Source organism: Phocoena phocoena, chromosome X (assembly GCF_963924675.1).
Source record: "Phocoena phocoena chromosome X, mPhoPho1.1, whole genome shotgun sequence".
Classification (NCBI taxonomy): domain Eukaryota; kingdom Metazoa; phylum Chordata; class Mammalia; order Artiodactyla; family Phocoenidae; genus Phocoena; species Phocoena phocoena.
In genome coordinates, this window is record NC_089240.1 from 90,049,311 (window position 1) to 90,062,044 (window position 12,734).

At 35.4% G+C, this 12,734-nt stretch overlaps 1 protein-coding gene across 2 annotated transcripts in view; it reads left to right on the top strand.

Moving 5' to 3' along the window:
* The window catches only part of RADX (RPA1 related single stranded DNA binding protein, X-linked), a 62,776-nt gene that overhangs the window by 32,170 nt on the left and 17,872 nt on the right, over positions 1-12,734 (top strand). For both annotated transcript variants that reach the window (XM_065901087.1, XM_065901088.1), the window contains one exon: positions 7,968-8,041. In XM_065901087.1, coding sequence (XP_065757159.1) covers positions 7,968-8,041 — 74 coding nt within the window. The remainder of the gene's footprint in view (positions 1-7,967; positions 8,042-12,734) is intronic.

Below are 12,734 nucleotides of genomic sequence, written 5' to 3' on the forward strand. Positions count from 1 at the left end.
ATGTGGGATCTTCCCTGACCAGGGATCAAACCCATGTCCCCTGCACTGGCAGGTGGATTCTTAACCACTGCGTCACCAGGGAAGCCCCTCCTCTTCCATTTTTGATTTTATTTATCAGAGTCTTCTCTTTTTTTCTTAGTCTTGCCAAAGGTTTCTCAATTTTGTTTATCTTTTCAGAGAACTGGCTCTGTTGGATTGATCTTTTCTATTGTTTTTTGTTTTTAGTCTCTATTTCATTTATTTCTGTTCTGATCTTTATTACTTCCTTCCATTTACTGACTTTGGGCTTCATTTGTTCTTCTTTTTATACTTCCTCTAGATGTAAGATTAAATTATTTATTTGGTATTTTTCTTATTTCTTGAGGTAAGCCTGTATTGCTGTAAACTTCCATCTTAGTACCACTTTTTTTTTTTTTTTTTTTTTTGCAGTACATGGGCCTCTCACTGTTATGGCCTCTCCCATTGCGGAGCACAAGCTCCGGACACGCAGGCTCAGCAGCCATGGCTCACAGGCCCAGCCGCTCCGCGGCATGTGGGACCCTCCTGGACCAGGGCATGAACCCATGTCCCCTGCATCGGTAGGCAGACTGCCAACCACTGCTCCACCAGGGAAGCCCTTAGTACCACTTTTGCTGCATCCCTTAGATTTTGCTTTGTTGAATTTTCATTTGGATTTGTTGTCAGGTATTTTTTGATTTCTCCTTTGATTTCATCACTGACCCAATAGTTGTTCATTAGCATGTTGTTCAGTGTCCACACATTTGCGATTTTTTTTTAGCTTTCTTCTTGTAGTTGGTTTCTAGTTTCATACTATTTTGATCAGAAAAGGTACTTTCAAAAAGATATAATTTCAAATCTTTTAAAATTTATTGAGAGTTGTTTTGGGTTCCAATATATGGTCTGTCCTTGAGAAAGTTTCCCATGCACTTGAGAAAAATGTGTTTTCTGCCGCATTTGGATGGAATGTTCTATACAAATCTATCAAATCCATCTGGTCTGATATTTCAGTTAAGGCTACTGTTTCCTTGTTGACTTTCTGTCTGAATGATCTACCCATTGATGTTAAATGGGATGTTAAAGTTCCCTACTATTATTGTGTTGTCAATTTCTCCTTTTAAATCTGTTGATAATTGCTTTCTGTATTCTGGTGGTCCTAAAGTTAGGTGCATATATATTAATCACTGTTATGTGTTCTTGATGAATTGTCCACTTTATCATTATATACTGTCCATTGTCTATTGTTACCTTTTTTGCCTTGAAGTCTATTTTGTCTGATGTGAGTGTGGCTATACCTGCTTTCTTTTGGCTGCAATTTGCTTGAAGCATCATCTTCCATTCCTTCACTTTGAGTTTATGTTTGTCCTTAGAGCGAAGATGAGTCTCCTGGAGGCGGCATATAATTATGTCTTGTTTTTTAATCCATCCAACCACTCTATCTTTTGCCTCATGAATTCAATCCATTTACATTTAGGGTGATTATTGATAGATGAGGACTTAGTACTGCCATTTATTCTTTTGTTTTCTGGTTGCTCTATATCTCCATTGTTTCTTTTTCCTTGTATTTCAATCTACCATTTTGGTTTGGTGGTTTTCTCTGATGTTTTTCTCAGTTTCCTCTTTTTTTATGTTTTGTGTCTCTGCTTTAGATTTATGTTTTATGTATTAGGTTTGTGTACAACATCTCATAGATAAAATAGTTCCTTTTCTGCTGATAGCATCTTATCTTCATTTATCTATATAAGTTACGTCCTTTTCCTCATCCCTGTTCATGTTTTTGTTTCTTAAATTACCCCTCTTTGTGTTGTGAGTTTGTTACCAAATTGAAGTAGCTATAGTTATGTTTTCTTCTTTTTTCCTCTTTAACATTTATGCTATAATAAAATGTTAAAAAAAAAACCTACTCTGGGGACTTCCCTGGTAGTCCAGTGGTTAAGACTCTGCGCTCCCAACACAGGGGACACAGGTTCAATCCCTGGTCGGGGAGCTAAGATCCCACATGCCGTGAGACATGGCCTAAAAAATTTTAAAAAACAAAAACAAAAAGCCTATTCTGATATAGAGTTACAGTTTTCTGATTCTGTCTATTTATTACCTTATTCAAAGTTTTGTGTCCTTTTTTGCCTTTTTGTTTCTGGTAGAAGAGTTCCTTTCAACATTTCTCATAAGGCAGATCTAGTGTTAATGAGCTCCCTCGGCTTTGTTTGGGAAACTCTTTATTTCTCCTTCATATCTGAATGATAACTTTGCTGGATAGAGTATTCTTGGGTGACAGTTTTTATCTTTCAGTATTTTGAGAATGTCATTCGACTCCCTCCACTGACCTGTGGAGTTTCTGCTAAGAAATCTGCTGATAGCCTAATGTGGGTTCCATTGTGGGTTACCATCCTTTTCCCCCTGCCTTTAAATTCTTTCTGTGTCATTGACTTTTGGCAGTTTTAGTATAAGGGGTCTTGGAGAAGGTCTTTTTTGCATTGAGGCAATTAGGTTTTCTCTTAGCTTCATGGACTTGTATATCCACTTCCTTCCCCAGACTTGGGAAATTCTCAGCTATTATTTCTTTAAATAAACTCTCTGCTCCCTTCTCCCTCTCTTCTTCTGGGATGTCCATTAACCTACTATTGCCCTTCCTAAAAGGGTCAGCTAGCTCTCGTAGAATTTACTCATTTAAAAAAATATATTTTAATTCTCTTTCCTCTTCTCCTTGTATCATTTCTATATTTCTGTCTTCAAGCTCACTAATTCTCTCTTGCATGTGGTCTGCTCTATTTCCACTGCTTTGTAATGCATTCTTCAACTCATTTACTGAGTTCTTCAGCTCCAGAATTTCTGATTGGCTTGTTTTAGTTTCAGTCTCTTTGGTAAAGTATTCCTTTTGTTCATTAATTTTATTCCTGAACTCATTGAATTTTCTGAGTTTTCTTATAACTCATTGAGTTTTATAATAGCCATTTTGAATTTTCTATCAGTTATATCACAATATTCTGTGATTTTCAGTTTGGTTTCTGGAGAATTGTCATTTTCTTTTTGTGGTACAGTGTTACTGTGGTTCTTCATGATGCTTGATGAGTTGTTCCTCTGCTAGCTCATTTCAACTGGCAAACACCTTTCTTCTTAGGTAAAGCTTTTTTTTTCTTGTTTCTAACAATTCAACAGGTTAGGCCCTTCTTTTATCTTCCAGTAGGTGGTGCTATACCACAAGTTTCTCTTACCTGAGCTGCCTCTGGTTATGTTTGACAGTCAGCACTTTCCACTTTCTACCGCCTCCATCAGAGGTATCAGCCAGTGCCCTAGTTGTCACTGCTTATGCCTCCAGTGTCATTGGTGCCATGCTGCTGCTGGTGTGGCTGGTGTGACTGCCTGGTGCACCAGGATGGTGGACAATTCTGCCATGTTTAGGACCTCCTGAGTTGCAGGCACTCCCACTGCAGAATGGGGGATAGCTCAGGTGGCACAGGAACCTCTGCTGTGTTCAGTATTGTCAGGTTTGAGGACTCTGCCGCTGTAAGCAGGGGGCGAGGAGAGAGAGTCATGGGTACCTCCACAGCTGGAGAGACAGGGTCCCAGACCCTACTGCCACTGCTGCCCAGTTATCTGTGGCTGTGGGCACCACTGCAGCCAGGAGGCCAGAGTTGTATTCACCACCTCGCCTGTCGCTACTGAGTTTTCTGGGACTGCAGGGTCAATTGCCATGGCTGGGGGACCAGAACTGCAGGTACCACCTCCACTGTTCCCCAAGTTCCACCTCCTCTGTGTGTTCTAGTCCACCCACCTTTAGGTGTATGGATATGTGGAATTCTCCAGTGTCCTGGTGTGTTGGGCAGAGGCACTTTTGTTGAGTCGTGGATGTTTTACTGATAGTAGATAGAAGGAGAGAGACAAAGAGAGCATCTATCTCCCTTTGCCATGATGCTGATATCACTCTCCATTCACTTTTAATGGAGTTAATGATACAGATGGTCCCCAACTTATGATGGTTCAACTTATGATTTTTCAACTTTACAATGATGCGAAAGCGATACACATTCAGTAGAAACCATACTTTAAATTCCGAATTTTGATCTTTTCCCGGGCTAGTGATATGCAGTACTATACTCTCTTGTGATGTGGGGCAGTGACAGTGAGCCACAGCTCCCAGTCAGTCATGCGATCACAAGGGTAAACAACTGATACACTTACAATCATTCTGTACCCAGACAACCATTCTGTTTTTTACTTTCGATACAGTATTCAATAAATTACATGAGATATGCAACACTTTATTATAACATTGGCTTTGTGTTCGGTGATTTTGCCAAACTGTCGGCTATTTTTGTAAGTGTTCTGAGCACGTTTAAGGTAGGCGAGGCTAAGCTATGATGTTTGATAGGTTAAGTGAATTAAATTCATTCTCAAGTTATGGTATTTTCAACTTACAGTAGGTTTATTGGGATTTAACCCCATCATAAGTTGAGGAAGATATGTATTTGGGGCTTATATCAATTTTTATACTATTTGCTTAATCAAATAGTTTTAATTATTCAATTTTCCCTCTTTTAATTTGATAGGTATATATTCTTCAGTGGTCACGCTATAAATTACAACCTGAACACTTGACTTATTGCAGTTAAATACAAATTATTTTACCATTTCCTGATAATGATAGATCCTTAGAACACTTCAATTCCATTTGTCTCCATTTTCATTATTTTTGCCTTGTATTTTAATTCTACATATATTTTAAATTCTGTAGGACATTATTAGTATTGTTTTTCTTATACGGTTAACTTTCAGTTATATTTAACCACATTGTTTTTGGTTCTCTTCATTCCTACTTGTATTTTCATACTTCTCTCTGGGATCGTTTTCCTTCTGACTGAAGAATTCCTCTCAGCATTTATTTCAGTACAGCTTGCTGATGATATATTCTCTCTTTCTGTTTGTTTAAAAGCATCTTTATTTCACCTTTAGTTCTAAAAGGATATTTTCACTAGGTTGCACATTTTTTAAAATGTCTTATTGTACTGTTTTATTGCTTTCATTGTTTCTATTAAGAATCAGGTTAATGTCTTCTATTTGCTCCTTCAAGGATATTGCGTCCTTTTTCTCTGAGTGCTTTTAAGATTTTCTCTTTGATTTTCAGCTGTTTAAATATGATGTGCCAAGGAGTGGTTTTCTTTGTTTTATACTACTGAACTTCTTGAATCTGTGTATTGATATCTTTCATCAGTTTTGGAAAACCATCTGCCATTATCTCTTCAAATATATTTTCTTCCTCATTATTTCCTCTTTCCATGATTCCTATTTCACATATGTTAGCACTTCTAACTGTGACCAACAAGTTTCTTACACTGCATTCTTTTTTATTCATATACATATTTCATTTTTGTCTTTGATTCCATGTTTCAGTTTGGACCTGTCACTCCGTTTACTTTTTCACTATGTCCAATCTGCTATTAAACCTATCAGTTAGGTTCATTGAGCTCTTGTTGGGTTTCCAACCCAATTAGCTATACTGTGATTCATTTCTAATGCTAACTACCGAGACTTAGCATCAGACTCTTAAGGGCTTAGTCCTCCATGAGACTGACCTTACTTCAGATGCTAGCCACAGTTCAGCTGGTCTCCAGGCCACCCTCACTTCCAACCAAGTGGCTACAAATTCAGGAGTTCCCATGTCCCCCTCAGAGTCAATAGCTTACTAGAATGATGCAAAGAACTCAGAAAAACACTATACTTACAATCACAATTTTATTGTAAAGAATACAGATCAGGAATAGCCAAATGGAAACACATAGAGAAAGGTCTGAGAGGGAACATGGAGCTTCTATGCCCTCTCCTTGTGGAATCTGGGCATGTTACTCTGTTGGCACATCATTGTATTTTAAATCCTGGCTTGCTGACTCCAATATCTGTATTACCTGTTGGTCGCCTTCCATTTGTACAATTTATGATAGTAATAAATATGACCATTTAAGAGGTTGTATCAAAGAACATTTTAATCCAAATGGTAGATAGTGAACCGTGGTGCTCTATGTTAGATAGTAAAATGTAGTCAAAATACATCAACTCATTCAAAAGTTAGCACTGAGAAATAAAATATAACAATGGGACATTAAAACTTACTCTTTGCATTCTGTTGGTAATATTTACTCTTTAAAGATAGAAAATGAACCATACCAGGTTTATCTGAATCCTTAAAAATCGTTATCGGTGTCTCCTTCTAAGAAAAGCAGAAGGTATTATAGGAAAGACTACAGTAATATTAACTATAATACTCTTATATAGATGAGGGCATGGCATACTATACAATCTATATGACTTTTATCTAAGTTCAATAAGTTGGTGAAAAGGGAAAAGTTAGAGTACAGCTTATTGCCTCTGACAGTTTTTATAATATTCGGCCACTATCCATCATATGTAATGTCATTGTCTCTTCTTTTAGCCGTCTTTTCCCTTTCTTTCCTCAGGTAGTCTTTTATTTCTTATATTTTCATTTTTCATCTCTTTTTTTTTTCAGTTTCCTCATTTGATACCTGTAGACATTGTATACATCCACTTCTGTTATGAAGCCCCTAACCTTTAAGACACTTAAGGCATACAAATGAATGACTGTATATTCCAGTAAAAATTCCCTAAGCCACTTAAAAAAAATTCTATACAATATAATGATGCTGTTAGAGTTTGGAAAACTATTTATTCTAATTTATTTCAGATAAAAAATCACTTTATAACACCATATATTTAAAAGTATATACATACTGTTTAATGATCTCAAAATACATGTAATTTAACTGTTTATTTATTTATTTAAATATCTCTCAGAGTTGATGTTTTCAGTTTACTAATTTCTAGAAATACCATTTTTCATTACTCAGAAAAAAAGTTAAAATTACAACTATAAAATATGTTTTTATTTGCTGGAGTTTTATATTGAAATGGATGCAGTCTTCATTCATGAAAGCTAGTTCTTTGTATTCATTAATAACTCATTAATAAAATAAAGAATACTATTATAAGAGACAAATCTATTGATAAAATAAGTTGAGCAATATTATGTGGCATTCTACAACATGACACTTCTGTTTTGCTTTATGCTTTTAGTTTTGGGAATACAACAAAAGAAAATGCTCATCATAGAAATATACTGAAAATTTATAAGAAGGAAGTCTTTATTATAAGTGCAAGCTTCTCTCCTCAGCTTCCCTTTTCACTTTTTTTTTCAGTTCAATAAACAGTTATTGAGTGGATATTCTGTGGAGATACAAAAAAATAAAGTCTATATTTTTGTAGAGTTTATGGTAGAACCTGGTAGAAGAGACAGATTGAAAAACCAGTAATTTTAATACAGTGTGATGAATGCTATGATAAAGTTTATTCATGGTGCTATGACAGCATATACAAGGATCAGTGAGCCTTGACTAGAGATCAAGGTTGGCTTCTTATAGGAAATAATGCCTGAGCTAAATGTTGAAAGAGGAAGAAGAGTTAACTAGGAAAAGGAAAAGGAGCATAGGGTTTTTCCTGGCTGAAAGAAGAACACGAAGGTTTGAACCAGTATGAGGCTTATAGAAAACTCTGAAATGAAGTTGGAGAGTTAGGCCAAATAGTTTTCCAGAATATTTGAACAAAGCAAGGATGAAAATAGGCCATTGGACAAATTTTTAAATTTCTATCATAGGGAATGAAATATATATCCATCTTTAGTTGACATTTAATAAAGTTGAATACTTCCTTTTGTGTAACACTCCTAAAGAGAACATTTAAATCTGTTGCAATATTTGAATTATGTTAGTATGGATATTTGTTTATAATTTGAATGTGTTTTCCTTAAATTCTTAATGCATTACGTTAAGAAACTAAACCTATAAATTTTCTAAATGTATTGAATTAGAATAAACTCTGAATGGAACCAATTAGTTTTTCCCATTCAAGTCTCTTTTTATAACTATTTGTTAACTATTTGTTATCTTTTTAAAAATCTTTTGTAGAATTCCTGTGCCTCAGCCAGAAACTTCTGCACAAAGAAAAGGAAGTAAACCAGACATGCCAATCACCTTCCAACGTATGTTGCTTTGACGATGATGATGATGATGATTTATAAAGTCTTTATGGAACACTGTTATATACAGATTGCTGTTTGATTTGATTCTGAATTTTTGGGTCATACCTGCCACTAGCATAATATAAGTACTTGTATTAAACTATATGTAGCTAGTTATTTTTGTTTCTATTTTTATTTAGCTTAAGTCCTTGTCAAAAGTACTGGTCCCAAATTTAGAACAATTTGGTATCATCACCAAAGTGCAAGTAAATATAAATAAACTTGTTTATATTAAGCACTTATTAAGTTGTTTCTTTGGTAGTACATCTCTTCAAACGTACTATTTTGAATTAACAGAAGAATACTAAAGTAGGAAGTTTAATTTTTATTTGACAATAAATATAGGTAAAGCTTAAAAGATAGTTGTAGTTCCTTTCTTTGCTGTTAGGTTGACTGGTTTGAATATTTGGGTTCATTTCTGAAGTGATTTCATGACACAATTTCGTTCTGGTAGGGTATCTTTAGAGTGGTTTTGTTTAAATCAGATGTTATAAGGGGTCATCTCTCTAGACTTTTTAGCACTTTAGATCCTTCTTGCTTTTTGAGTTACTCTTATTTGGGGATTGACTTCTAGTCAGTCTGACAGATTAAGAACCCACAAAGGTCCCGGGTTTTGGCACCAAAAAAAAAAAGAACCCACAAAAGGATCTGGACTATACCCCCAAAAAAATAAAAGATAGAAAATAAGGGGAAGATCATTATAATATAAATATATAACCAAGCTGAAAGTAAGAGTGAAAAATCCCTAAGTGGCAGAAACAAAAGAATTTAAATTTAGTGGTGAGTAGGAACTAAAACTAAAACTGCTCTTGGACATTTCAGAACTAGATAGAGGCCTAAATGATCATAGGCTGAGGTGTAATAACGACATGGAAAAGAGAGTCCAGACCACAGGCCTCTTACATGTGAAGTAGAACTAATATAAAGTTGGAAGGTTATTAAGGTCCAGATAAATTATTCCCATCAGCATGGGGAAGTATCAAGGAGCTTCCTGTATTCCCTGGGCAATGGGTAGGAAAAGTTGAATTGACTTAGTACCCACTGAATTGAATTAGAACCCTTATTAAACATCACATTCTATTCCATTGGTCTATATGTATGTCCCTATGTCAGTATCACAATGTTTTGATTACTGTAGCTTTGTATCAAGTTTTGAAATTGGGGTGTATGAGTCCTCCAACGTTGTTGTTCTTGTTCAAGATTGCTTTAGCATTCGGGACTCCTTGTAATTCCATATGAATTTAAGGATCCATTTTACCATTTTTGCAAAATAGGCTTTTGAGATTTTGATAGGGATTGCATTGAGTCTGCAGATTGTTTTGGATAGTATTGACATCTTAATAATATTAACTCTTCTAGTCCATGAACATGGGATTTCTTTCTGTTCATTTTTAGACATTCTTTAATTTATTTCAACAATGTTTTATAGTGTTCAGTACACAAGTCATTCACCTCTTGCTTAAAGTTATTCCTAGGTATTTTATTCTTTTAGATGCTATTATATTTAGAATAGGTTTCTTAATTTCCTTTTGAATATCTTATTATTGGTCTGTGGAGATTTTTTTTTCTTTTTTAGTGAGTTTAGGTAATTTCTTTGCTTTTAGGAATTTGTTTCATCTAGGTTCTCTAATTTGTTGGTATATGATTGTTCATAGTGTTCTATTATAATCATTTTTATTTCTGTAATAAATCACATTTCATTTCTGTATTTAGTTTTTGTGTCTTCTCTCCTTGGGGAGAAGGTCAGTCGAGGTAAAGATTATCAATTTTGTTGGTCTTTACATAGGACAAGCTTTTGGTTTCTTAGATTCTATTATTTTTTCTATTCTCTATTTCATTTATATTTACTCTAAGCATAATTACTTCTTTTTCTTAACTTTGGGTTTAGTTTTCTCTTTTTCTAGTTCCTCAAAGTTTAATGTTACGTTATTGAATGAGATCTTTCTTTTTTTTTAACATCTTTATTGGAGTATAATTGCTTTACAATGGTGTGTTAGCTTCTGCTTTATAACAAAGTGAATCAGTTATACATATACATATGTCCCCATATCTCTTCCCTCTTGCGTCTCCCTCCCTCCCACCCTCCCTATCCCACCCCTCTAGGTGGTCACAAAGCACCGAGCTGATCTCCCTGTGCTATGTGGCTGCTTCCCACTAGCTATCTATTTTACATTTGGTAGTGTATATATGTCCATGCTACTCTCTCACTTTGTCACAGCTTACCCTTCCCCCTCCCCATATCCTCAAGTCCATTTTCTAGTAGGTCTGTGTCTTTATTCCCGTCTTGCCCCTAGGTTCTTCATGACCATTTTTTTTAGATTCCATATATATGTGTTAGCATACGGTATTTATTTTTCTCTTTCAGACTTACTTCACTCTGTATGACAGTCTCTAGGTCCAGCCACCTCACTACAAATAGCTCAATTTCATTTCTTTTTATGGCTGACTAATATTACATTGTATATATGGGCCACATCTTCTTTATCCATTCATCTGTCGATGGACACTTAGGTTGCTTCCATGTCCTGGCTATTGTAAATAGAGCTGCAATTAACATTTTGGTACCTGACTCTTTTTGAATTTTGGTTTTCTCAGGATATTTGCCCAGTAGTGGGATTGCTGGGTCGTATGGTAGTTCTACTTTTAGTTTTTTAAGGAACCTCCATACTGTTCTCCATAGTTCTTTTTTTAAATATCAGTATTTCTGCTGTAAATTTCCCTCAGATCACCACTTTCACTGCATCTTATAAGTTTTTATGTTGTATTTTCATTTTTGCTCATCTCAAGGTATTTTATAATTTCCCTTGTGACTTCTTATTTGACCTATTAGTTGCTTAAGAGTGTGTTGTTTAATTTCCACATATATGTGAATTCTCTAGTTTTCCTTCTATTGTTAATTTCTAGCTTCATTCTATTGTGGTCAGAAAAGATACTTGTATTATGTGATTCTTTTTAAATTTATTGAGGCTTATTTTGTGGCCTAACATATGGTCCATCCTGGAGGTATTTCGTGTATTTTTGAAAAGAACGTATTCAACTGTTGTTGTATAAATATATATTTAAAGAAGTTTAGCTTCTACCCCTGTTCCCTGCATCCTCTTCCTTCTCCACCATTATAGGTAACTTTTTAATTCATTCTATGGTATGTCTTTTCATTGTTTGTTTTATAATATAAGAAGGTATGTGTGTATATCAGAGAGAGAGAAAGAGTCAGGCCCCCCCCCCCTTTCTTAGATAAACGTACAACTACCTTTGAGAGCAATTTGACAAGACCTAATTTATTGAAAATGTTACACTTTGTGACCTATATGTTGGGCACACTGAGAGACATGTTCTAAGATGAGTATTGGAGCATTGTTTAAAATAGGAAAACTCGGGGCTTCCCTGGTGGCACAGTGGTTGAGAGTCTGCCTGCCGATGCAGGGGACAGGGGTTCGTGCCCCGGTCCAGGAGGATCCCACATGCCGCGGAGCGGCTGGGCCCATGAGCCATGGCCGCTGAGCCTGCGCGTCCAGAGCCTGTGCTCTGCAATGGGAGAGGACTGTGTACCGCAAAAAAATAAAAAATAAAAAATAAAAAAAATAAAAAAAAGGAAAACTCTTTTACGTTCATTATTTTTTTTAATTGAGGTATAATTAGTGTGTAACATTATATTAATTTCACGTGTGCAACATAATGATTTGATATTTGTATATATAGCAAAACGATTCCCACAGTAAGTCTAGTTAACATTTGTCACCATACATAGTTACAAATAATTTTTTCTTGTGATGAAAACTTTTAAGATATACTCTCTTAGTAAGTTTCAAATATGCAATATGATATTAACTATAGTCACCATGCTGTACATTACATCTCCATGACTTACTTATTTTATAACTGGAAATTTGTACCTTTTGACCCACTTCACCCACCCGCTCCCAAACCCCTACCTCTGGCAACCATCAATCTGTTCTCTGTATCTATGAGCTTGTTTTTTTCTTGGGGGGAGGTCTGTCTTTTTTTTTATTCCACATGTGAGATCATACAATATTTGTCTTTCTCTGTCTGACTTATTTAACTTAGCATAATGTCCTCAAGTTTCATCCATGTCAAGATTTCATTGTTTTCATGGCTGAATAATATTCCATTGTATATACACCACCTGTTCTTTATCCATTCTTTCATTGATGGGCCTTTAGGTTGTTTTCAGGTCTTGGCTATTGTAAATAATACTACAGTGGACAGGGGGGTGTATATATCTTTTTTTTAATGTTATTTTTTAACCATTATGCTTATTGTATTTTTTTTTACAGCAGGTTCTTATTAGTTATCCATTTTATACATATTAGTGTGTATATGTCAATCCCACTCTCCCAATTCATCACACCACCACCCCGCCCCAAAGCGGGGTGTATATATCTTTTTGAGTTAGTGTTTTTTATTTCTTTGGATAAATACCCAGTAGTGGAATTGCTGGATCATATGGTTGTTCTATTTTTACTTTTTTGAGGAATATCCATACTGTTCTCCGTAGTGGCTGCACCAATTTATGTTCCCACCAACAGCATATGAGGGTTCGCTTTTTGCCACATCCTCACCAACACTTGTTATTTCTTGTCTTTTTGATAATAGCCATTTTAACAGGTGTCAGATGATATCTCGTGGTTTTGGT